The following is a 22961-nucleotide window of genomic DNA, read 5'->3' as shown; positions in this document are numbered from 1 at the left end:
CATGTTTTCCAATCACAGACCTGTGTGAAGGTTTTTATGGCACCTGTGAAAAGTGAGCTTTTGAGCACCTACTACATCCCAGGGACATTGTTGAGTATCTCACTATATCACGGCTTTCTCATCACCATGGCAACCCTCTGAGCAAAGACTGAAGGACACTGAGGCTCAGAATGGTTGAGTTCCTGGCCCATGGTCACAGAGCTTCTTAACAGCAGCATCTGAACACATCCTGCTCCCACTCAGGTTTGGACATGGGCTCTGAAAACAGCCCTTCATGTCCCTCAAGCACCCTTCCCCTCATTATCATCCACTGTGAACACAGAGCTGCTTATTCTGTACCAGGATAATGACCAGGGGGGGACCCTTTGCAGGACTATGGTCCAAGCTATAATTCCTGCAGAAACTAATTCGTATCCTAAAGCTGAAATGTGTTCAGGGTTCCACCTGAGCCCAGTAATCACTTTAGCCTCAGCCCAATCTCATTTGAAATGGAGACATGCCATGAAGAGATGAACCACAAGTGATGGGATTTGGAAAATGTACCTTTGCCCACCCCCACCCCGCAGCAAACTGCCATCTGAAAACAAAACAAACAAAACAGGTCAAGAAACGGCCAGAGGTGACTGGGATTTACTTCCACAGAGGTCAAATTCCTCTGGGGCACTATGAAAATAACAGCCTGGCAGGGCCAGACAGGTAAATCATCAAAGGCAGCAAGTACCTTACATAACCCATGGCCTCAGTGAGACAGGGGAGTCCTCCCTCCTCCACCACATGCCACTTCTTGCATGGGAGTCACATGGTAGGGTGTGGTAACCCTGCTGCCCAGGACAGCACAGAATATCCCCAAGGAGAGCAAACAGCCTACTACCTACCATGTGCACACAAGGAGAAAAGCACACCCTCTGCATTAGAGAAAGAGTTCCAAGGAGACAAACCCGTGGACAAAGGATGCTGACTTGGGTGCCCTGGGAGGAAAAGGAGAGTGTGGTGAGGCCGGTGGGAATGTCAGACATTTGAATCCTGCCGGTGGCCTCTTTCACTGTCTGAGACACAGCGGGATTTATGATAATAATTTTGGCTAAAGTCATAGGTACCAGAAAACTGAAATTCATCTCAGCCCTATTTCCTTTTACTAGTGAAAGAGGACAAACCACGTTATCAGTTTCCATTACCCCAAATCCTGACCAAAGAGTTTCACAGGGAAGCACTACTGAGCCAGTGAGCTGACTCTAGACTGCCCTCAAATCGAACTGTTCCTCAAACTTCAAAGTGCCCACAGATCACCTGGGATCTTGATAAAATGCAGACCCTAATTTGGGTGGGGGTGAAGCCTAAGATTCTGGGTCTCTAAGGAGTCCCCAGGTGCTGTTGCTTCTAGAGCCCCAATCACACTTTGAGAACTTTATTGGGAGAGAAGCAGCAGCTTAAGTAGACAAAATAAAAGAAACAACCCTTACATTTCCTATGTTTCCACAGTCACAGTACTGTGACTTCAATCTAAGAGCAATAAGTCAACTTGAGCACCATGTATCCTTAAAGTTCTTATTTCTAGGCTTTTTGTCAGAACCTCAGCACTTGCAATTTATTTCATTAATGGTTAACAGCATGACTATTCTTGAAAGAAAACTGTTTAGGTGCTATTAACTGAAGAAAATCTGGCAGATCTTCCCTTGGCTGAAGTTTCTGGATTAGCTCTGGGTTCTCTGAGGTAGAAAGAACCTGAAACCTCAAAACAGAAAGTGGCCTGGGGTGGCCAGCCCACTGCAGGTGCACCCAGATTCCTAAGGTAGAGTCACCTGGTAACCCAGCCTGCCAGCTGTGGCTGGGCCCTCCTGGGGACTTCAGCATGGCTTTGTTAATCATGGGTGTACCTTCTCCACCTGACAGGTACCTTAATAAAATCCCTCAACTAATCCAAAGCATTTCTTTTTTAATAGCTGGGGTTAGCTGCTCTGTCCTGTTAACATAAATAGTACACAAAGAATTGCTGATAGTGTCTGCTAACCATGCTGGGGGCAGTAGAAAAGAGTTCTGAGAACCCCTGAAGCAACAACAGCTGTAGGAGTTTGTTTACATAAACACAAATGAAAACAGATGAAAATGTATTTTAACTCCTGCTGCTGCCAAACTAGACACTTATAAAATTGGGTTCTTCTGGGGAAAAAAAAATAGTGTTAAGAGTAAGGAACAGGGCTGGGGTTGTGGCTCAGTGGTAGAGCACTTGCCTGGCATGTGTGAGGCACTGGGTTTGATTCTCAGCATTACATATAAATAAATAAATAAAGGTCCATCAACAACTAAATAAAATAAAAGAGTAAGGAACAGAAGGCCATTCTAGGGGAAATACCAGAAAACTAACTTTTTCTTCTGATAGCACAAATGTAGGCAAAAATTTTTGATGGATTTTTTTTTTTAAATGAGAACTACTAAGCCAATTAATCAAGACCCTTGGATTTTCTTTTTATCACATCACAGTAAGAATTTTCCTGCCTATTCTGCTCTTTTTAAAAAATTGCCCTTTGAGTTCTGTAGCAAATGTATTTATCTTGCAGAAGTTTGGGGTTCATTAAATAACATAAAATTACACAGACAACTTTAATCTTCAAACTGAAACCCTGAAATGGAAATAAAATGCAAGTGGATAAACAAAGGGGAAGGGCGTATACTCAGTGGAGAGATGATGCTCAGCACCACGCTCAGTGGAGGGAATCTGATGAACCAGGTCAGGATGATGAAGGGACCGAGATGCAGACTTTGTCTCCTGAGCCACAGGTGTCCGGAGAAAAGGAAGAGCGTGTCAAGGACAAGCATTTTAGTGGCACACATGCTGGGGCTCTTAATCACTCTGGGTAATGAGTATATTTTTTAAAAGGAGGAAAAAAAGACATGAAATCAAGCCTGGAAGGATAGTCAGCAGGAGGCTTCATTACATTTCAGAGCGGCACATCCGGCCCATTTGTGACAGTTCTGTACACTTGAAAAGACTACGCCCATCTAGCTTCAAACTTTTTCCCTCCTTGAGACGTTCCAGAATTTGCTGAAGAACTGACTGATGCTTGGCCAGGGTTCTTCCCGAGGAAAACACGTTAGCTTTTAATCATGTGAATTCCATGGTGGGAAACATACTGTGGGGCATAAGGTATTTTTTAAAAGCCAAGTATCTTTTTGGACTCGCAAATTCCCAGTACAAATATGTAGTTCTCTGAGCTTCAATAATAAACCCAAAAAGAGGAATACATGGGCCGCCATATTGGGTGTTTTCCTCTAATTTTCTGCCCCCAAATTCCAAAGTATTGTCCCACGAGTGTCATCCAGAACCCATAAAACTAATGTGTCCCAAAACAGTAAGAAAGAATGGAGTTACCTATTAATACTTGGGAATATTAATTTCTCTTTCCTCTTTTTTTATGGTCTTGGCTGAGTTACACAGTATCCCTTCTTATTCAGGTGACTTCCATCCCTCTCAAATATCCTAGTAAGCTGTATGGTTGTTCTTTTTTGCTGCTGCTAGAAAAGAAAAATGAAATCCCTCAGCATCACCTTTACCAAATTCTCACACAGGAAACACCTCCACAAACAGATGCCATATTTTAAAGTTCCATCATAAGTAACCATGGGACTTAGGACAATTCATTGCATCTCTGACTTAGATTCATTCCTATTCCTTGTCAGAGATGATTTTTATTTTTAAAGCTTAAAAAACCTAAGACTCTACTTCAAAACTTCAATTCAAGTATTTGTCTTCTTACTTCAGTTTTTCTTCCCCATGAATCTAAAGACTATGTATATAACCTGTACAAACTTGGAAAAGTCAAGACAAAACAAAGCAAAAAGTCATTTATAACCTCAGTTTCTGAGAGGAAACCATTATTAATATTTTGCACATTTTCTTTCAAACTTTTCAAATGATTCTTTTCATAGCCAGGGTTATTATATACAATTTTGCTTCCTGCTTTTAAAATGTAACAATAAACATTTTCCATGAATTAACTCTCTTCCTCAACATTCCCCTTATGGCTCACAATATTCATTCCCATGGAAAAAAACCACAATTTATACCAACTGTCTCACATTATTGGACGTTTAGACTTTTTCCATTTTTTCCTATCATAACTGGTGCTGCTCTAAACACTTTTCTGCATACATCTTAATCCACCTTTCTGGTGGTGTCCAGAAAAAGTCACTTCCTAGAAGTGGAATTACTGGGTCACAAATAGCAGAGCTACTTTTCAGAAAGATGACCAAGTAACACTACCACTGATCAGCTGTGATGGTCCATCCTCCAGCAACCTCATTAGCCTTTCAAATGATCACTTTTTAAATGCTAATTGATTCTGTAGGTGAAAAACAAAAACAAAAATTGGACACCTTAAAAAATTTCCAATCCTTGGAATGAACAACTGGGATCAATGATGTGGAGTATCACCTCAAAGATGAAAATAATCTTTGCTGGTTCATCAAAACAAGATGTTAACTTTTCCCACATCAAAACCCGCAAACACGAAAGGAATGAAGCCATTTGCTGGATGTTTTCATTGGGCAAGGAAGGTGCCCTGGCTAGGAAGCCAAGAACAATCAGTTCAGTACCAGCCTGTGACAGTGCAGAGAGAGGCAAGCAAAATAAATCAGAACCAAACCAACTGCCAGACTTCACAAGATGGGTAAGACTTGAATTACCATAACTCAACACCCATCTGAGGAAATACACAGAATGTTCAAGAATATATCCAGACTACATTTAAAATTCATTCAGTCGCTTTTTACATAAGAAGTTTTCTTTTCTCCAAGTTAGTACATTTCCCCCATAATCTTCAGGTACGTCTTTCTTATCCTAATGGTGCATACGCACAAAGAGAAAATGGCTCAGGCACAGTTTTCCATAACCTGGAGTCTGAATTTATCACTCTATAAAATGGAAAAAATATTAGAAAAAAAGAAAAAGTTTTACTAGTACATTAGAAATGTTGTAGGATATCTTCCCCACATTTCCTTCCCAGGTAATTGAGTCCTCTGCGTGCCCCCACCTCCTACTGAATGGGTATGAGATAACAGGGAGGAGGGACTTATTGAGCACAGGCCCAGTGCACCCTTAATACTTGATGTAAATTATTTAATTTAAGCCTCGTAAGAACCCTGTAAGCTAGGTGCATTTCAGATAGGGAGTCTGAAACTCAGTAAAGTTGATTACTTGCCCAAGCTGATGGATGGCAGATCCACTTGACTTTGAGTCCCTGGTCACAAATGATTGGATCTGGAGATAGAAAGCCTTCTAAGAACTTGCCAGAAGTCTGCCCATCACTGGTGAAGCCTCGTGCAAGAAAAACTAGCTGGCACAATCACTGTTTTGGTAGGGACTTTGGGATGGGACGACTGATATGATTCTGTGGTCTGTGGGAGAGAGAGCTCCTGAACAGTCAGGCTTCAGGCCGGGTTGGTTCAGAGCCTAACAGCGCCACACACAGGAAGACGCTGGGAGCAGAACTAGCTGTCATGAGGAAATGAAGGTAGAGAGAGAAAGAGAATGAAACCGGCCCACAGAGAGAAATTCTGAGTTCCTGCAACTGTGTATTCTCTTATTAAGCCATTTTACCCCACCGTCCCCTGTGTGGAACACTTAAAAAACTTAAACATAGCACATAGCATATATTTACATAATTATAAAACAATAAGGATATAACAATAATTACAATGTTTATTTTGTCATACAATAATTCATAAGCTCTAGATTATATCCACCCCATTTTAATGCACCTGCGTCAATTTTGTTCAAATATTCACAGAATTGAAAACTTGGAGCAAATGCCTCTTCTTCTCCAAGAGATCAATCCAAATGCCCAACAAGGAACCTGCAGGGAAGCTCCTCCCAACTCAGAGACTGGGCTGTCATCAGATCTACCCAGCAGGTGAGGAGTGAGCCTCAAAAGAACAAACAACCCCACGTTGTGTGCCTCTAAATGGGATACAAGTAGCAGCCAGACCTTAGGGAGTTTTCTGGTTCCAAAGTGCTTACCCAGAAACAAACCAAGCTTCTAGACTAAAATTAACAGTTTATAAAAAATATAATCGACAGAGAAACGAAGTTAAATGACATCACAGGGAAGCTGTCAGAAAACTCCAAATATCAGACACGTTCCATAGGCAACTGGTGGTCTTTTCAAAAAGTTTAAGAAGACTGGGGTTTTTTGTTTTTGTTTTTTAAAAAAGGGACAGGTGAAAGGGGAATACTGGAGAATAAAAAACACATAAACAATAATGAAATGAAATATGGTCCTTGACTGGAACAAATAAAACAATCCAGACAGACATAATGCATGATCCTTGAAAGGTCTGAGGGAAGATCAGTCATAAAAGACAACTGAATATGAACTGAAAAACTAGGAAATCATTGGTGACTTAGGTTTAATAATGACATGGCAATGGAGGAAAACATCCTTGTTCTTAGGGCAACGTACTGAAGTACTTAGTATGGTATCTGCAATTGTGTTACTTTGAAATGGCTTAGCCATATACACAGCTAGAGATAAATAAATGGATAAAGTCAATAAACAGCTGGAAAGCAAATGTTAGCAATTGTTGATTCTGGGTGGTAGGTGTTTACTGCACTTATCTTTCAACTTTCCACATTTGACATTTTTCTTTATTTGTTCTTTTTTAGATATTCATGACAGTAGGGTATATTCTGGCAAATTATACATTCCTGGAATATAACTTATTCTAATTAGGATCCCATTCTCGTGGTGTACATGATGTGGAGTTATACTGGTCGTGTATTCATATATGTATGAATAGAGGGAAGTTATGTCTAATTCATTCTATTTTCTTTCATATTCCCATCCTCCTCCCTTCCCACCATTTTCCTTTGTCTAATTCAAACAACTTCTATTCTTCCCTCCTCTGCCCCTTATTGGGTGTTATTATCTGCATACCAGAGAGAATATTAGGCCTTTGGTTTTTGGGGATTGGATTATTTAATTTGGTATGATAGTCTCCAGATCCATCCATTTACCAGCAAAAGTCATAAAGTCATTCTTTTTTATGGTTGAGTAATATTTCATTGGGTATATATACCACATTTTCTTTATCCATTCATTCCTTGAAGGGCACCGAGGTTGGTTTCATAGCTTAGCTACTGTGAATTGAGCTGCTATGAACACTGATGTGGCTGTATCATTGTAGTATGCTGATTTTAAGTCCTTTGGGTATATATTGAGGAGTGGGATAACTGGGTCAAAAGGTAGTTCCATTCCAAGTTTTCTGAGGAATCTCCGTATTGCTTTCCAGAGTGGATGCACCAATTTGCAGTCCCACTAGTAATGTACGAGTGTGCCTTTTTCCCTGACATCCTCGTCAACATTTATTGTTACTTGTACTCTTGAATTGCCATTCTGACTGGCATGGGATGGAATCTCAGTGTAGTTTTAATTTGCATTTCTCTAACTGCTAGAGATATTGAACATTTTTTCATATATTTGTTGACCTTTCATCTCTCTTCTTGAGTGAAGTACCTGTTCAGTTTCTTTGCTCATTTATTGACTGGATTATTTGGTTTTTTTTTGTTGTTGTTGTTGTTTTTTTTTTTTGGTGTTAAGCGTTCTGAGTTCATTATATATTCTGCAGAATAATGTTCTAACTGAGGTGCAGGTGACAAAGATTTTCTCCCATTTTGTAAGCTCTCTCTTCACATTCTTGTTTCCTTTGCTGTGAAGAAGCTTTTTAGTTTGATATCATCTCATTTATTGATTGTTGATTTTACTTCTTGTACTTTAGGAGTCTAGTTGAGGAAGTTAGTTCCTCAGCTGACATGTGGGAGTGGTGGGCTTACATTTTCTTCTAATAGATGCACAGTCTCTGCTCTAATGCCCAGGTCCTTGATCCACTTTGAGCTGAGTTTTGTACAGGGTGAGATAGGGGTTCAATTTCATTCTGCTTCCATTTTCATTTCATTCCAGTTTTCCCAGAACCATTTGCTGAAGAGGCTATCTTTTCTCCAAGTATTTTTCATAATGAAAAGTTGAAAAAAATAACACATATGGCAAAAATAATAATCATAGAAACGCCTTGGGAAGACACCAGGTAAAGCCTGACATTTCTTCTCTGCAAACCACACCCAGTAATTCCTCCTCCACTGCTAGAAAATATAATGGATATACGGTTCTGTCTAGCCCCAGATGAAGGCATTGCTTGCTTTTAGGGGGCACACTGCACAAAAATCCCATGTCAAGGTTGAGAATCATCATCATTCTCAGAGGATCAACAGAGGAAACAACAGATTCACACATCCCGTGTCATTACAGATCACATTTGGAACGTCCCCAAAGCCGCAGGGGTTGAAGGCTTGGTCACAGGTGGTGGAAACTCTAGGAGCTAGGGCCTTGTTGGAGAGAGTGGGTCACTGGGGGCTTGACCTTGAAGGCTATATCTTGTCCCCGGCCCCCTGTGCTTCTCTCTCTCACTCTTTCTCTGTCTCTCTCTCTCTTTCTCTTTCCCTGCTGCTATAAGGTGAGCAGCTTTGCTCTACCACATCTTTGTACCATGATGTTCTACATAACCACAGTCCCAGAAACAATGGGGCCCACCACCCACGGACTAAAACCTTTGAATCCATGAACCAAAATAAATCTTTCCTCTTCTAAGTTGATTTTTTTTCAGTACTTTATCACATCGAGGGAAAACTGACTAATACACACATGCTCTGAATTAAAAGTTTTCTTCCTACACCCTTTTAAATGAAGTTCTAATTGAACCAGTATAAATTAAATGCACATCTGATACAATGGCATTGAACTTCCCTTAAGTCAGAGATATGCTTTTCAACAAATCCTCATCTATCCATAAAAAAGCAATCAGTTTCATTCCCCTTTTTTTTACTTTTATTTTTCCCTAAAAGATAGACTCATACACTGCTGGTGCTGCTAAGTCAAACAGCCCTGAGGACACAAAGGTACAGTGCACACTAGCAGTACCCTGCCGCACAGAATGTTCCTTCCACCCCGAAAGTGCATTAACCAGAGGTCAGGTACTGGCAGTACACCTTGATAATGCAGCATCTAATCCAGGTGGGTTTTATTACCAGTTCCATATGGAAGTTGGCAGTAAGAGTCATGCACAAAAAGATAGATCCAGGAGTCATGTACATTGAGATCTCTACAGTTGAAAGAAGAGAGTCTAGGTGAGAGTCTAGGTGTAGGATGACAAATGTGGGAGGCCCAAACATCAGGCAAGAGAAGAATTTTCATCATCATGATACAGGGCAGCCCACTGAAAAATAGGCCCTCCTTCAGCTATCAAGAGTACAAGTAATTGGGGCTGGGGTGTGGCTCAGCAGTAGAGTGCTTGCCTAGCATGTGTTAGGAACTGGGTTCAATCCTCAGCACCACATAAAAACAAATAAATAAAATAAAGGTTAAATTCTTAAAAAAAAGAAAACAAATAATAAGAGCCAGGGTTGGTGGCACACACCTATAATCCCAGCGAGTTGGGAGGCTGTGGCAGGAGGATTACAAGTTCAAGACCAACCTCAGCAACTTAGTGAGACTCTATACCAAAATAAAGAAGTAAAAAGGGGCTGGAGAGATAGCTCAGTTGGTAGAGTACTTGCCTCTCAAGCACAAAGCCCTGGGTTCAATCTCCGGCACAACAATAGCAAAGAATATAAACAATAAGTGCTGAAGAGGATGTAGAGAAAAAGGAACACCTGTATACTGTTGGTGGGATTTTAAATTAGTACATACATTATGGAAATCAGTATGGAGGTTCCTCAAAAGACTAGGAACAGAGCCAGTAGGAATATGACCCAGCTATACCACTTCTAGGTATTTATCCTCAAGAATTAAAGTCATCATCATAGTGATACATACATACCCATGTTTATAGCAGTACAATTCACAGTAGCCAACTATGGAACCAGGCTAGGTATCCAACAGTGGATGAGTCGATAAAGAAAATAGGGTATATATACACAATGGAGTTTTATTTAGCCACAAAACAGAATGAAATTATGTAATTTTCAGGAAAATGGATGGAACTAGAGACTATTATATTAAGGGAAATAAGTCAAGTTCAGGTCAAGGGTCGACTCTGTTCTCTCATATGTGAAAGTCAGAGAGGAAAAGGGAAGGTGGGGTGAGGGGATCTCATGAAAATTGAGGGGAGATCAGTAGAATAGAGAAAAGGGACCAAAGGAAGGGAGGTGGGGAGGGAAAGGGGGATACTGGGGAATTATATTGGCTAAATTATATTGTTACATTGTGTGCATGTACTAATATGTAACAACAAATCCCACTATTATGTACAACTATAATGCACCAATAAAAATATGGGGCGAAAAAATGGGCCTTCTACAATCAAAGTGTAATGAGCATCTGCTTTTAGAACATATTCATTTTCAATTACTGAAGAAGGCTGAGTTTCTAAGATATTCATTTTCTGTAACAGAAACTGTTTTAAGTGATGTTAAGTATAATTAAGTGGTTAGTAAGTCAAATGTGTGCAAAACATAGATGAAAGGAGCGAAAGATACCTAATATTCATGAAGCACCTTGTTACTAAATGTTTTACACTAAACATTACTAAGTGTTATATACTAAATATGCATGAGACTTAGGAGGTACTAAATATACAGAGGCATGAAATATATATGAGCACTTAGTATTCCTGAGGCCTCCACGTGGGAGACACCATTCTGGCTGCCTGTGAAAAACAGGAATTAAGCACCTGTTTACTCATCTAACTGGCAAAAAAAGCAGTGTATTCATCTCTGAGTCTCTCTGATACAAATTTGATTCATTAGTCCAAGGTATCTTCTGTCTGTGAGATTCTTGCTTGGACTTCAGCTTCAACTCTGGTTCTTGTAACCATTCTATCAATGGGGAGGGCTGATAGGGGAGAGGGAGAGACAGAACATAAAGACATGGTAAAGCCCAGGATTCAGATGGTGTGGTCCTTCCAACCTGCCTGCATCCTCCCTGAAATGTGTTAACTTATCTTTCCTCCTGGCTTCTCACTGTGTGTTTCAACTGATTTAATGAACAATGTGATTTGGGCATTTAAATAAGGGTGGCAATTGAGAGTCACACGTGTACTACACTCAGTCTCATCCATCAAATGGGCCCCACTGACTGTGAAGAGGAAGAAATTGATGGGAAAAATTGATGGTAAAGTATGGGACCATCACCAACCTGCATTCCAAGCTTCTGGCACAGAAGCAGAAGACCAAGGAATTAAACCTAACATGGAAGAAAGACAGAAACTGAGGGGGAAGTTCTGGCTTCAGAAAATGAAGCTTCTAAATAGGTGTATACTCCAGTTCTCAACATCGCCATCCCCTCCCATACCTTCAAATTGCATACGGGCCTTTTGGAGGCATAGAGTGTTGCCATGATATTGCTTGTGTATTAAAGGCTAAACTTGATTAAATGAAAAGTACAAAGTTCCATGAAAAGTCATATATGTGACAAACCACAAAGCAACACTAGACTGATTCTTGGGTCATCTGCTATTTAAAAGTCCTGATTAAGCTCCCATATTTTTCTGTATTCTAGAAATAGCCATAAGCCATTTCAGAACACAGTTTTCCAGGACCTGCTGTTATTTTGATTCATCCAGAGGATTATTAAGTTTTATGTGTATTCTTGTTGAACAAGCTATTCTTACTCCCAAGTCAAACTGTCAGGGTCAAAAAAAAAAAAGGAATCAATAACTAAATGGGGTACAGTGAGGGAAGGGGAAGGAAAGGTACTGGGGACTGAATTAGAACAAGATATATTCCATGTTTTTATAATTATGTCAAAATGGATTCTACTGTCATGTATAACTAATAAGAACCAATTAAAAAAAAAAAAAAAAAAAAAAAAAAAAAAAAAACTAAATGGACTGCTTCCATTCCAAAGAAAAGTTAGACCCTGGGAATCAGATGATTACTCTGTACTACAGGAGGAGTGATGGGAAAGACTTTCATAGACAGGAATTGTTTGCATCTACCTAGTGACTCTTCCCTTTTAGAAACTGCCCCTTCCTTTCCTCTGTTACTATGGTTACCCTGAGAATCACAGTGGTGGTGCAATATTGCCCTACTCCCTGGTTGCTGCTGATTGGTCCAGGACCCACCTTGGACCAATCAGAATCCCTCCCCGAGAATGCTGGCTTTGCGAGGCAGGTTGTCATCTCTCTGCAGATGGCTGCATCTCCACTGTATGAGGAAATGGAAGGAGTCAACTGTGGAGCAAAGGTGGCAATAGCAGAGAATAGGTGGGAATCTCATGGGCTTCCAGCATCTGGTTCCAGGGGCTCCATTGCTTTCCATGAAACACTTCCCATACCTTTGTATGTGTAAAAACTCCTTGCTTAAACTAGTCTGAATTTCTGTCACTTGCAGCTAAGATTTCCTAATAAGACACAGAGACCAAAGTTAAAGCATCTTTTATTCTGTATAACCCTAAAGCAAAAAGAGACTAAGCAAAGAGATAACTACATAAAATAAAGGCTCTATAAATTCTGCCTCAAATGTGCAGAATCTGCACAACTGACACACAAGCCCACCATAACCCCACAGATCTCAATTATAGACAGAAAAAGAAATTGCTTTGAATCTAAAAATGAGCTTCACTGTGCCAGCATAATTTTGGTGTCAGCAGGGTAAAGACAATGTGGGCTTTTCCTCAGAGGGGTCAGCATCTGCACCCAGGCTGGCTGCTCTACTGTCTGAAGGAAAATTTAGCAGAGCTAAATGGAGACCTGAGAGTCAGTATTTCCTTTTTAAGAAAGTGCCTCACATCAAAAAAGCATCTAGCAAATATACATCTTTAGAAAAGTTGTTTTAGGTATAAAGGAACCCTCATTATAAGGAGTTAACTATGTTTTCTGCACACTTAACTACATGAAAAGCATCATATCCAGGATACATATGCATCATTACTGAGTCTCATGTTTGAGAAGATGACATTATTGTCCATTCTCATTTTACAAATATGGGACCTGATGCTCTGGAATGTATCTAGTCTGAAGTCCCCAATCTGGCATTCTGATCGCAAACATCTACGTTTTCACTACTTAAGCTTTTGTTGTAACTGTCAAGGACTATCCACTGAACTCAAGGGTATGAACCATTCAGACTGCCTAATCCTCAGTGTGCATGGAATTTGCTCTAGACTGACTGTCAGGGAGGTGGGAGGTTGGTGAGATAGCAGAAGCAAATGTCTTGTGGCACAGAATGTACAGGCCCTTTCTGAACTCCCAGATTTGATCAGTCCCAGATGCCTGGCACAACTCATATTCAATGACACACCCTGATAAATTCTAAGACCCTAAACTTTGAAAAATATGCCTTTCTTGCTTATGAAAATATTTTATTATGGAAGATCTCTTCTAATTATTATAAGTTCATTGTTTTGCTATTTATAAATGCAATACACGCTCTCTCTAGAAAATTTAGGCATTTCAATAAGTTTTGAATATCTTACCCACCCCAGACTGTCAGTCAAGGGTGAGATTCCACAGACTGTTTTCTATGTACATAGTAATATGTTATTTTCCTGCAAAAGGGGTCATTTTAGTTTGTTACGTTAGATTTTATTATTTTAGATTTTAGTTTTCTTTGTGTGTAGTAGGAGTGGATACTAAAAATTGAACCCAAGGATGTTCTACCACCGAGTCACATCCCCAGATCATTTTATTTTTAATTTGGAGACAGGGTCTCTCTCAGTTGCTGAGCCTGGCCTCTAACTTGTGATCCTCCTGCCTCAGCCTCCCGAGTAGTTGGGATTACAAGTTTGTGCCACTGTGCCCAGCTTAGTTTTCTTTTCTTCAGTTACTGACTTAAATCTATGCACATTTATTTGCATTATTTGTATTTGTTACAGAGAGCATGTTGTTGAAAGCATATGCTCTGAGACCAGACTGCCTTAGTTCAAAAGCTGGACCCATTACTTAATTGCTGTGGGATGTTGGGGATGATTCTGGTCTCAGTTTTCCCATTTGGAAAGTGGGGGTAATAATAATAATATCTACTAAATAGGGCTTCTGGGGGATGTGATGACTTGCAAAGTTTAAGGAATTGTATCAAGTACACTACAAGAGTTAAATGAATGAAGTACAATATTATTGCTATTACTTTTTATTACTTTTGTCATTTTAAAATATTTTAAATTGCTTAATTATAATGAACATTTGATGTTGCTTACTGATCATATATGTATTTTCTCTTTGGTACCACTTATTCCACTCTTTCTCTTGGGTTTTAAAATTTGTATTATTGCTTTGCAAGAATACTTTGCACCCCAGGGAGCTTAGTGTAAGAAGAAAATTGTAAGTATTTTCCCCACTTGCAAATAATTTCACATGGAAGAGAAGTTACAGAGAGGTGCTGCTCAAGAACATAAAATTTGAAACCAGTTGAGGTTGCGTTCAAATCCACCTTCTACCACTTACTTGCTGTGTGACCCTGTGCAAGCTGCTCCCCTCTCTAAACCTCTGTGGGGTTGGCAGAGCTCTAAGATGGTCCCCAAGGTCCCCATCTCTTGGTGTATACACCTTTTACAATCCCATCCCCTGGAGTGCAGGCAGGACCTGAGAGTGTTGTGGGGCATCAATCCCATGATCAGGTTACTAAACACGGACTTTGAGACCATTAAGAGGGAGAGCATCTGTGTAACCTGATCTAATCTGCTGAGCTCTTGAAAAGAATTTGCTTTCTTCCCAAAGTCAGGATGATGTGAAGCAGGAAAAGATTTGATGTAAAGGAGATGCTCCATTGTTGGCTTTGAAGATGGAAGGGACCACATGGCAAAGACCTGAGAATGACCTCTAGGAATGGACAGCAACCGCAGCTGATAGCCAGCAAGGGAATGGGGACCTCCCAAAAACCAAAAGGAACTGAATCCATCCAATAGCCTAAATGAGCTTGAGAGAGGACTCTGAGTCTTGGAGAGAACCCAGCCCAGACTGACTCCTTGATTTTTGTCTCACAAGACCATGAGCAGAGATCTCAGCCACATCGTGTCCTAACTTCTGATCTAAACAATTGTGAGCTAATGAACGGGTACTGTATACTGTGCTAAATTTATGCTATTTATTTCTCAGCAATAGAAAATTAACATACTCTATTTCTTCGTTCATAAAATGAGAATGAAGCACAAATTACACGTATCTTGTGGGACTATTCTGGGAAGTAATATATTTATAAACCACTTTACGAAGGTGAGCGAATGCTAGGAGTTAGTCACCTGGGATAAGTGGAGCTATTATTATCATTTTCATAATTACCAATACAACATGGAATAACAAATCATTTTTTCATGAAAGGGTAGATCAAACTTTTTAAATAAAGTTCAAGGGAGCAGGACAGAATTAAAGAGGATTCTGGGTAATGGGAAATTAAAGATAGAATATTTCCTTGTTTCTAGGACTTTTCGAAGATCTTCAGTTTAACCCTCTTTGAGGACAAGGTATGTGTCATCAAGTTTGCTTTAAAGAGGAAATGAGCTCCAATGGGCTGGGGCAGGAAGTTCTGGGTTCAAATGTTAACGCTGCCACTTACTACAGCTGTACTTCAAAGCAAGTTAGCAGATGTGAGACTCACTTCCTTTTTTTTTTCTTTTTCTTTTTCAACAGAGTCACACTGTTGTCCAGGTGATCTCCAACTCCTGGGCTAAAGCAATCCTTCTGCTTCAGCCTCCAAGTAACTAAGGTATGTACCATGATACCTGGCTTTCATCTTTAAAATGGAATAAATACATCCAGCTCTCACTATCCATGGGTTCTGCATCCACAGATTCAACCAACTGTGGATCCAAAATAATTAGAAAAAAAAAAAAAAACAAAAAACACATCTTTCCTGAATATGTATAGACTTTTTGTCATTATTCCCTAAATAATACTGCAACAACTATTTGCATTGTTTTAGGTGTTGTCAGTAATGAGCGGATAATGTAAAGTACCCAAGAGGATGTGTATAAGGTACTATGCCATTTTATATAAGGAACCTGAGTATCCAAGGACTTTGAAATCCACAGGGCTCCTGGAACCAACACCCCTCCCCCAAACACCATAAATATTGAGGGACAACTGTGCTCTCTTCCGTGCAGGGCTGCCACAGCCCAGCCTTGAACCAATGTTCAATAAATAAAAATAAATGTACAAACTGAGGGTTCAAGAAATGAGGAAGGCTTGCTGGCTTCTTTTGCCCACAAAGGGGGCCACAATAAACACTGACATGGCCTGGTGTATTTTGAGCAGTAGAAACTCTGTCACTCTACTGAGTTGTGAATTTCAGAGCACCTCAGTCTAGCCTTCAAGAAATTGGTTTTGTTTTGTTTTGTTTTTTGTTTTTGGTGGTGCTGGGGATTGAACCCAGGGCCTTGTGCATGTGAGGCAAGCATTCTGAGCTATATCCCCAGTCCAAGAAATTCAGTTTTAACCAAGTTTCTATCACTCATAACCAAGAGTCCTGACTAATATATTGGGCCTTGTTTTCCTCATCTAAAAATTAAAAGGTCAGGGCTACAATGGCATGCCCTTCTAAGTCCAAGTCCAGAAATTTCTTTCCAAATGGCATAGGCAAAACTTAAGACCAGCCAGTAGAGAATGAGACAAGAAAGTCACTGACAGTTGGTCAATTCAGCTCCAGTACTAAAACAATGCTTTGCACACAGTGGGGCCCTGCTAAGCATTTCCTAGCTCACGTAGAAGGCAATGGCTGGAGCTGTATCCTTGCGAATCTCATAGTTGTAGTGTGAGTTCCCTCCTTGAGTCTCTGTCTGTCTGAGCCTGTCTGTCTCTCTGTGTTAACAGGAGGAGTTGTATAAAACATTTGCACAAGGAAGGATGGAAATTCTGAGCTCAGCACTTCCCCAACCAGATGGGGAGCAGATGTACCTGACAGAAGAGCATCTGGGAGCAAGAAACTCCACACACACAAGGTCCCAACTCCTGGACCTTCTCATTTCTCCACATTCTGTTCTGGTTTTACTCTGGTTTAAATGTTCTTACCATGATTACCCCATTCCAAACCATGCTCTCAACTTCTCTTCCTGAACAGATCTACAGCACCTACAGCTCTAGTGAGAGATGGGCACAGCACCACCATTGCCTGGGAGCTGGGGAGGTCCTAAAAGGTCAGAAACACCCAGGGCCTCTGTCTCAGCTCCACATGAGAAGGGAGGGCTAAACAGAATCAGCAACAATGGCAACCTGGGAAAGGGCTAGACCACATGGAAAGAAGAAAGCATGCCTGGTCTTTCCTGTGCCTCTGCACAGCCAAACCCTCCAGCACAAAAGGAAAATCCCAAATGCAGTTCCTAATACTTCGAGAACCAATGCAGGTCTGCAGCAAGCATTTCCAGAGAAGATGGGGTGGTAACAATACAATCCACTGTGCAAGACCTTCTTTAACATTACTCTCAAATCTCTTTTTTCCCCAAATGTCTACTTCTAACCTACACGTATCCTCTTCACTTCTCATCTAGGGCAACGTGATTCCTGCTCCTCTCATCTTTTCCAATTCATTGCTCACCACTGTGTCCCTGGGCCCCACCCCTCCAGCTCCACGAATGCCCAGGACCTGGGTGAACAAACACAGAATCCTTTTTCTTTAATAAGCTAAAGAGGAATGGGATTTCAAATGCTTCTAATATAATGGGTTTCTCTGCCAGGTACCTAAACATGGAAAAGTTGCTAATACAGAGATTCTAAAAGCTTACTTTCTAAATCAAGAAGAAAACAAAGTGTTCACAGAAAGTGTACCCTGCCCTAGAACAGCATGCACAGCTCTAAGAGACCTGAGAGTCAAATTTCATTACAGAAAATGTATCAGCTAGATGATGTCTTAAACATCTTCATCCTGGCAGCCTGGGTCCTTCGTCACTTTCAATTACCATAATGACAATTATGAAGAATGTCCTGGCTGGGAGTAGGGTGTTTCCATTTGGTTGGGTTCCCTTTCATTGCCATCATGTCCCTGAGGATTCTACTCCAAGGTGGAGAGAGACTGATTTAGCCACAGAGGAATCTGGCAGTCAGGCAGGCCCCAAACCTCTCCCCCTGGTGTATTTTGATGCCAGTTTGTCTAGCTTTACCGAAAAGCCCCAGTGGTAAGTCCAGAAGAAATCAAAGCAAGTACATGAGACCAAGCAAACCACACAGCTGACCTCGCCACCTAATGCACTCTATTCAGACGAGCTTCTGTAATGCTCTGAAACATTCTCGTGAGCTGGCTAAGAATTTAAGGGTTGATAGGAACTTGAAGTCCACACTGCATTAGATTTGGACACCTACTTGGTTGCAGTTAGCTCAGGGCAAGTTTTGTGACCCCCTGCAGAGCATTACTAATTTTAAATGTCACTGTTGTCTTAGATTTGTTAAAGATGAGGCAAACAGAGTGTCACTCAAGGCACATATGTTCCAGTTCCTTTGAGCAGCAAGTTCTATAAATCAGAGTCATGCTCAAATATTTACAAAATGTTTTTCAAGAAGAAACAGTAGAAGTCCAAAGCCACAGGTAGGGTAATCAATTATCCCAGCAAGCCTGGGTCCATGGGGTTTCCTGAGGTGCAAGACTTATTGCTCTAAAACCAGGACAGTTCTCAGGTAAACCTGGGTGGCTTGTTGCCCCACATATATCCACCAGCATTGGCCAATGACCACTGTTCAATCAGGAGAGCAACACTGAAGGGAGGTTGGATAAGGAGACCACCAGAAACAAAGTCCTCAAAAAGACTAACCTGCTTACAGGAGATCCAATTTCTCTACTGTCCAAAATTGACTATACATGTCAACTTCCAAAGTGTGTGCAGACTGTTGAGTCAGTGAAAGGTCCATGATTTTGGACACTATTGCAAATTCTGTCAACTCTCCTTGTGAAGTTTCCCCGCACATTAACACATCAAAAGCTCTGAGAAGCCATGCAGTGGTGAACATATTTAAATTTGTGTATTTGGAATGTCCCAAATTTATTTAACCACACAAGACTTTTTTTTCACATAGTGGTTATGCTCATTCAACCAAACACACTTTGAGAAATGGGGATCTTACTCATCAAACCCATAAACAACTTAGGAAGCACAAGACTTGCATTCAGTAAGCCACGCACATCTATTTCGGAAGTCAATATGTTTTTCTTTGTACTTAATGAAAAGTACACTGTAGCCTGAGCTAAAATAGTGCTGTGATCTACATTTATTTTTAATAAGACACCCAGGGAAAACAAGTAAGATCTATGTAAGATTTTACCATGCAAACAGTCAGAATAATAATTGAAAGATTGAAGGCTTAAAACCCAATCTAAAGGCAACATGGGGTTTTGTGTCAGATGGATGTGAGACACTCATTCATTTATGCATCCATCCATTTCATCCATTCAACTAATTAATTAAGTATGTATGGGCTGGGGAGATAGCTCAGTTGGTAGAGTGCTTGCCTTGCAAGCACAAAGCCCTGGGTTTGATCCCCAGCACCGAAAAAAAAAAAAAAAAAAAAAAAAGTGTGTATGTGCCAGGAATTGTGCCAAGCCCAGGAACATAGTAGTAACAAAAGAGAGTGGTAGGGTCTCTATGCACCTCCAGCCCGCAGCTTCCAATCTTGAATTTTAGTTAAATGCTAACTAAGCATATGATAAGAAAGTGCAGGGTACTTAGGAGGGGACCTCTGGCTCAGATTCAGAGAGGTGGCAGTTACAACTTCCCAGAAAAGGTGATGTCAAAGTTTAGCCCCTGTGGATGTGGTGGATGGGCCAGGAGTAGGAGCGCAGGAGTGGGGTGCTGGGCCAGGAATGCCACACCCAGAAGCCTGGAGGTGACACAGCTCAGAGCCTTCCTTACAGAGGCAAAGGCTCCCTCCACCCCAAGTGGGTCTTAGAACTGATTTTAGCACACAGCAGGGCCTCCACGCACTGTGACTGATCCTATCATCATCCCTGATACATGGAGGCCTACAACCATGCATCTCTAACAGTCTATTGCTCTGTGTTTCGAAGAATTTAATGATTCCCTTTCAAGTCTGTTTAAAGCCTTCAGACTTCTGGAAACCAAAGTTCCCCATGAAAGCACAAATTTATTAATAGAATGCACATTTCTCACTTCTGTTTTCCTTCATGTACATGGGCTCCTTCCAGGTTCCAAGGAAAATGACCAATGCCCACCCCACCATGGCCCTTCTCAGCTTCTTCACAAGACACTTCCTACATCCCGTGATGTTCAGGGCAGGCTAATGTCAGCAGATAATTTTTGGGCCACAACAGCTGATGCCAACATCACCCTCCTAGGGAGGGAGTTTTGGCAGAAACTTTATAAGTCAATCAAACCCCAACAGCAACTTCTCTGGAGGCTGGAATACATATCTGGAATAGAAACTTTAGTCGCAGGAGCTGCCCAGGGCAGACACTTACCCCTCTGAAGTTCCAGGCTTTGGGAGAGGGAAACATGGAAAAGTTGTTTTGCCGCTGCCGTTTAGGCCTACAAGAGGAGAAAAGACAACATGTTCATTATTCACTGACAAGATGCTCGGAAGAGATCACTGGTTTCAAATGCAGGTTTATCACAAGGAAAGTGCCTGAAGAAAAGGACCAGGTGAACCAGGTGACTAGAGTTTTCTCCAGCTTTTGGCTGGAGTTTTCTCTTCAGAAGCCCAATTCATTCCAAATTCCTTCCCAATTCCCCAGGAGGAAAGTCTTATGATTACATAAAGTAGTCCACCTTTCACCCATAAAAAGAAAATCTGAAGTGCTCTCAGGATGCAACCAAAAAGTCAGACCAAACTCCCCGTCTTTATTTGTCACACAAGAACCATTCCCAAACAGGGGCAATCTCTTATTTATGGCTTCAGCTGGCCTAGAAGGTTCCCCAGTTCCACCACATGTTGGGGAGCCCCAACATCTCCACAGAAGTTAGAGCGAGTTCCAGGTTTTTAAAGAGATGATCAACAGGACATGTGGCCACTGCCTAACAATTCAACACTGGTATTCTTGCCTGTGAACTTCTCAGTATGAATCAAGATCCCCAGGAGTGGTGCAGGCAGTTTCAGGGTGGGTCAGGGTGAGAGACCCTGATTTCTGTCTCGCAAATGAAATCAAATTTTGTAGCTACCAACCAGACCTACAGGAATACCTTTTCCAAAATTTTTGCAAGTGTGATGCCTGTCAATATAGATATGCAGATTTCATGCTAGCTGAAAACATATCTGAAAAGAATCCACCTTGGATTTTTTTCTGAGGTTTTAGTCATGGATGTTCCCAAAAGGTGTTAATTATATGACAGTCACCTTCACCTTGCGCTCTCTGCTATAATCAGCAATAACGCAAGCAGAAAGTACATAGTGACCAGAGTCCAAGCTTTGCAGTGTGTCAGACCTGAATAAAAATCTTGGTTGGCTCTGCCATACAAAAGACAGAGATTAAAATACAAGGTAATTATAATAGTAACATCAACTAACAGGTATTGAGTACTTACAAAAGCATATATTAAGATTTTATATAGTTAATCTCACTGATTCTCACCCTGTGAGCTAGGGTTCATTATTGTGCCTACCTAATAGAAAAGAAAACTGAGGGTCTGAGGATGTGACTCAGTGGTAGAGCATTTGCCTAGCACAGGTGAGGCCCTGGGCTCCATCCCTAGCACTTCCCATCCTTCAAAACAAAAACTGAGACCCAGGGATGTTAACAATCTGATTATGGCCACAGAGGTGAAATCAGGAGTCGGAGCTCAATTGCCTATTCTCAAATACCAGTGTCTGATTAGCCCTATGACCCTGAACGTGAGGGTCATTTCTTAACTTTAGTTTTCCTATGTGCAAAACAGGAGAGGTAATAACCACTATGTAGATTCAAGAGATGAGGATTCTAACTCCACTTCTGTCACCCAGTACTCACCAGATGACAGCATGATGCTCCCTCCCTCTCTTTCCCAGACTCAGCTTCCAGAACAGTGTTTAAGCAGGGACATGGGAGTAGCACAGGAGAGCTGAGCCACCTGGCCAGAGCCTGTGGGAACCCCCATCAGACATGCATTCAAGTCAGACCCCTCCTGCCTTGCCCTCCCCTGCAGCCTCACATAACAACAGAAACCCAGGCCAGTAACATCTGGAGATAAACAGAGGACATGTGGGTAGTAGTTAGATTTAATATATTTCTCTATTAAGTATCATGTGGGTGTAAGTTCTTCTGAAAAGTAATTCCTGTCTTCAAGGAGAAATTTTATATGTCAATAATACTCCTCCCAGTTACAACTGGGCTTTGCCTTCCTAATTACTTGATGGACTTCACTGCTTCCAAAGCAATCATACCAGGACATTTGCAAAATGCAAGCCACAGAGATCACATCTAATGCTAATTATCTCAACAATTAATAGTGATTCAGGAATTGAGCACTTTACCTACATAAACCAAGCCTCATGATAACTTTATGATAGTTATTATGTTATGTCATAATGTTACTATATGACATATGGATAGTCTTGCAATGGTGTTATATAATACTTTATATATAATATATTCTCATGACATCATATACTTTCAATAGATTATAAATTTATAATTTTATATAATGTGATTTTATAATATATAATATAATGCAATGTTATGATTATGCCACTTTACAGATGAATTGAAACAGACTCAGAGAGGTTAAATCATATGACAGAAGTCACACACAGCTGGCAGGTGACCAATCCAGAATTCAAACACCAATGCTGATGCACCTGACTCCAGATCCTGAGGTTATAGTAGCCAGGGTGTTAGGAAGAATGTAGCCTCGGCTTCCTCAAGAGAAGGCACCAGTTTAACAGGGTCCCTCACTACCAGGTCTCACAGTCAAAGAAAAAGCATCAGAGCCAGTCTGCCAACTTGAGTTGAGCCAATCTGCCACTCTTGCACAACTTGAGACCCCTACACTCATTACCTCAGGTGGGGAAACTGCCAGGAGACCGCTGATACAGGGGCTGCCCTTAATTTTTAGCTCCCACCCTGTCTCACT

At 41.0% G+C, this 22961-nt stretch overlaps 1 protein-coding gene across 4 annotated transcripts in view; it reads right to left on the bottom strand.

Annotated features, from left to right (window-relative positions):
- The window catches only part of ARHGEF3 (Rho guanine nucleotide exchange factor 3), a 303446-nt gene that overhangs the window by 180472 nt on the left and 100013 nt on the right, over positions 1-22961 (bottom strand). For all 4 annotated transcript variants that reach the window (XM_079116472.1, XM_079116474.1, XM_079116476.1 and 1 more), the window contains one exon: positions 20378-20444. In XM_079116472.1, coding sequence (XP_078972598.1) covers positions 20378-20444 — 67 coding nt within the window. The remainder of the gene's footprint in view (positions 1-20377; positions 20445-22961) is intronic.

This window comes from Sciurus vulgaris (assembly GCF_902686455.1).
Source record: "Sciurus vulgaris genome assembly, chromosome: 16".
Lineage (NCBI taxonomy): Eukaryota > Metazoa > Chordata > Mammalia > Rodentia > Sciuridae > Sciurus > Sciurus vulgaris.
Note: the sequence above shows the minus strand (reverse complement) of the source record. Positions and strands in the feature narration are given on the sequence as shown.